This window comes from Stegastes partitus, unplaced genomic scaffold (genome assembly GCF_000690725.1).
Source record: "Stegastes partitus isolate 25-593 unplaced genomic scaffold, Stegastes_partitus-1.0.2 Scaffold503, whole genome shotgun sequence".
NCBI classification, from domain to species: domain Eukaryota; kingdom Metazoa; phylum Chordata; class Actinopteri; family Pomacentridae; genus Stegastes; species Stegastes partitus.
The window spans coordinates 59,313-61,055 of NW_007578234.1; the positions used below are offsets into that span (position 1 = coordinate 59,313).

At 46.6% G+C, this 1,743-nt stretch overlaps 1 protein-coding gene across 1 annotated transcript in view; it reads left to right on the forward strand.

The window, feature by feature from the left end:
• Positions 1-1,743, forward strand: part of LOC103361431 (pituitary adenylate cyclase-activating polypeptide type I receptor-like) — a 44,179-nt gene that overhangs the window by 36,315 nt on the left and 6,121 nt on the right. Inside the window, exons 8-9 of the mRNA XM_008287509.1 lie at positions 659-719; positions 871-1,035. Of these exons, the coding sequence (XP_008285731.1) occupies positions 659-719; positions 871-1,035 (226 nt within the window). The remainder of the gene's footprint in view (positions 1-658; positions 720-870; positions 1,036-1,743) is intronic.

Genomic DNA, 1,743 nt, shown 5'->3' on the forward strand with positions numbered 1-1,743 from the left:
ATGCAGCCTAAACCAAAAACCTAGAAGAAGCGTATAAGAAGAGAAACTCAGTGAAACATGCATCATAAGAACACGTTGGCAGAAAGGAGAAACCAAAGTTCTGCAGGTTTCAGATAAAATCACCTTATTAAATTCAGATATCTTTAACAGATGTTGTATTTGAAGCCTTTCACTCCACATTTTTAAAACAAACGAGATCCAACATGTCAAACATCGGCTGAGTATCAGAACTGCCGGTGGATTCGGTTCTGATTGTAGTCTAAGCTGTTCTAATAACAGGGCTTTAGAATATGAGTAAATAAATATCTGACTATCTGTGTTTTCTACCTCCTGACAGCAGCCTGAGCCGTTCGTATGAGCGTCTCTGAGTGGTATCACGGCGCTCTGATGCTCTTATCAGCTTCTTCCCAGCTTTAATATTTTGCTCTGTGCTGTCTCCTGCTTTCATCCCCTGCCTGGTTCTTCTTCTCTTGTCACAGAGATGCAAGTGGGCCGCAGATAAATGTGATACACGGAGAAAAGCACAATGTCCTGCACGCCCAACAACATTTCCATAAAAATTGCAGCAAACAGAGTTGGAGCGCGAGCGTGTTTCGGATTAATTTGACTTGACAGATAAACGGAGCATGCATAATTAATCTCTGCTCTTACTTCACAGGGCTCCCGTCAACAGTCCTCGTACTCTGGGTTCTGACCAGATTCTTCTACGATGACAGAGGGTATGATTTATCTTATTATGCTACTGTACTGTACGTGTAGCGTAGCAGCGTCTCATGATTTCACAGCTATCGTCGCGCTTTGTGCCGCTGCGTGTTCAACAGTAGATTTCATTTCAACGCTGAATTAACTTCCATCATGTTTTCATTGCAGCTGCTGGGACGACACAGACAACGTTGGCATTTGGTGGATTATCAAAGGGCCGATAACAGCCTCTCTGCTGGTGAGTGGAGACGCTTCAGTCAGCGGCTACCTGGTCAGCTCACCTGGTCAGCTCACCTGGTCAGCTCACCTGGTGGTCACTTCCTGCACCATCAGGTTCATTTCATGGTGTCTGATGCAGCATTAGAAATGTACGGGCATTTTAAACAATGAGAGGTAGCACACTATTGTAGGGGGTTAGCTTTGTCAGCGATGTTTGAAATTCCAGAAGACCGTTCAGAAACACGTATGGACTATATTACAGATCTTATATATGAAGCAGTTGCTGTTGAAGCATCCTTGCATGCCTTCTTTGTTAGGATTTGGAAACAGGTGAGCAGCAGGTATTTCTATCATCCAGCTGGGTGGAGGAGTGATGGAAGTATTGTCGGAACAGCAGGAAGTGTTTCTGAACAATATTCTGGTTTTTCAGAAGTTGCCACTTCTCATGTCTCGCCAGCTTTCAGGCTGAATCCCAGTTATCGCTGGCAGGTGTAGTTGGCTGCAGTTAGCTAGTGAATGAAGTTATCGCTTTCTGAATGAATGGGTCGAAAACGTCGGGCAGGCTGCCTCCTTCTCCATGGAAGGCCACCAGAAGTGTTGTTGCCTCCTTTTGATACCAGGATGACAGGAGAGGGGGCAAGAGTGGGCCCAGTGGGTGAGAGTGGAGGCTGATGGAAACCTGGCATGTTGGAACCAGCAGCCACCTGCATGACCTTCACCTCTATCTCCCACTGGACTTACTGGAGGGCAGCAGGACTGGGATGGACCCACTGGACTTACTGGAGGGCAGCAGGACTGGGATGGACCCACTGGACTTACTGG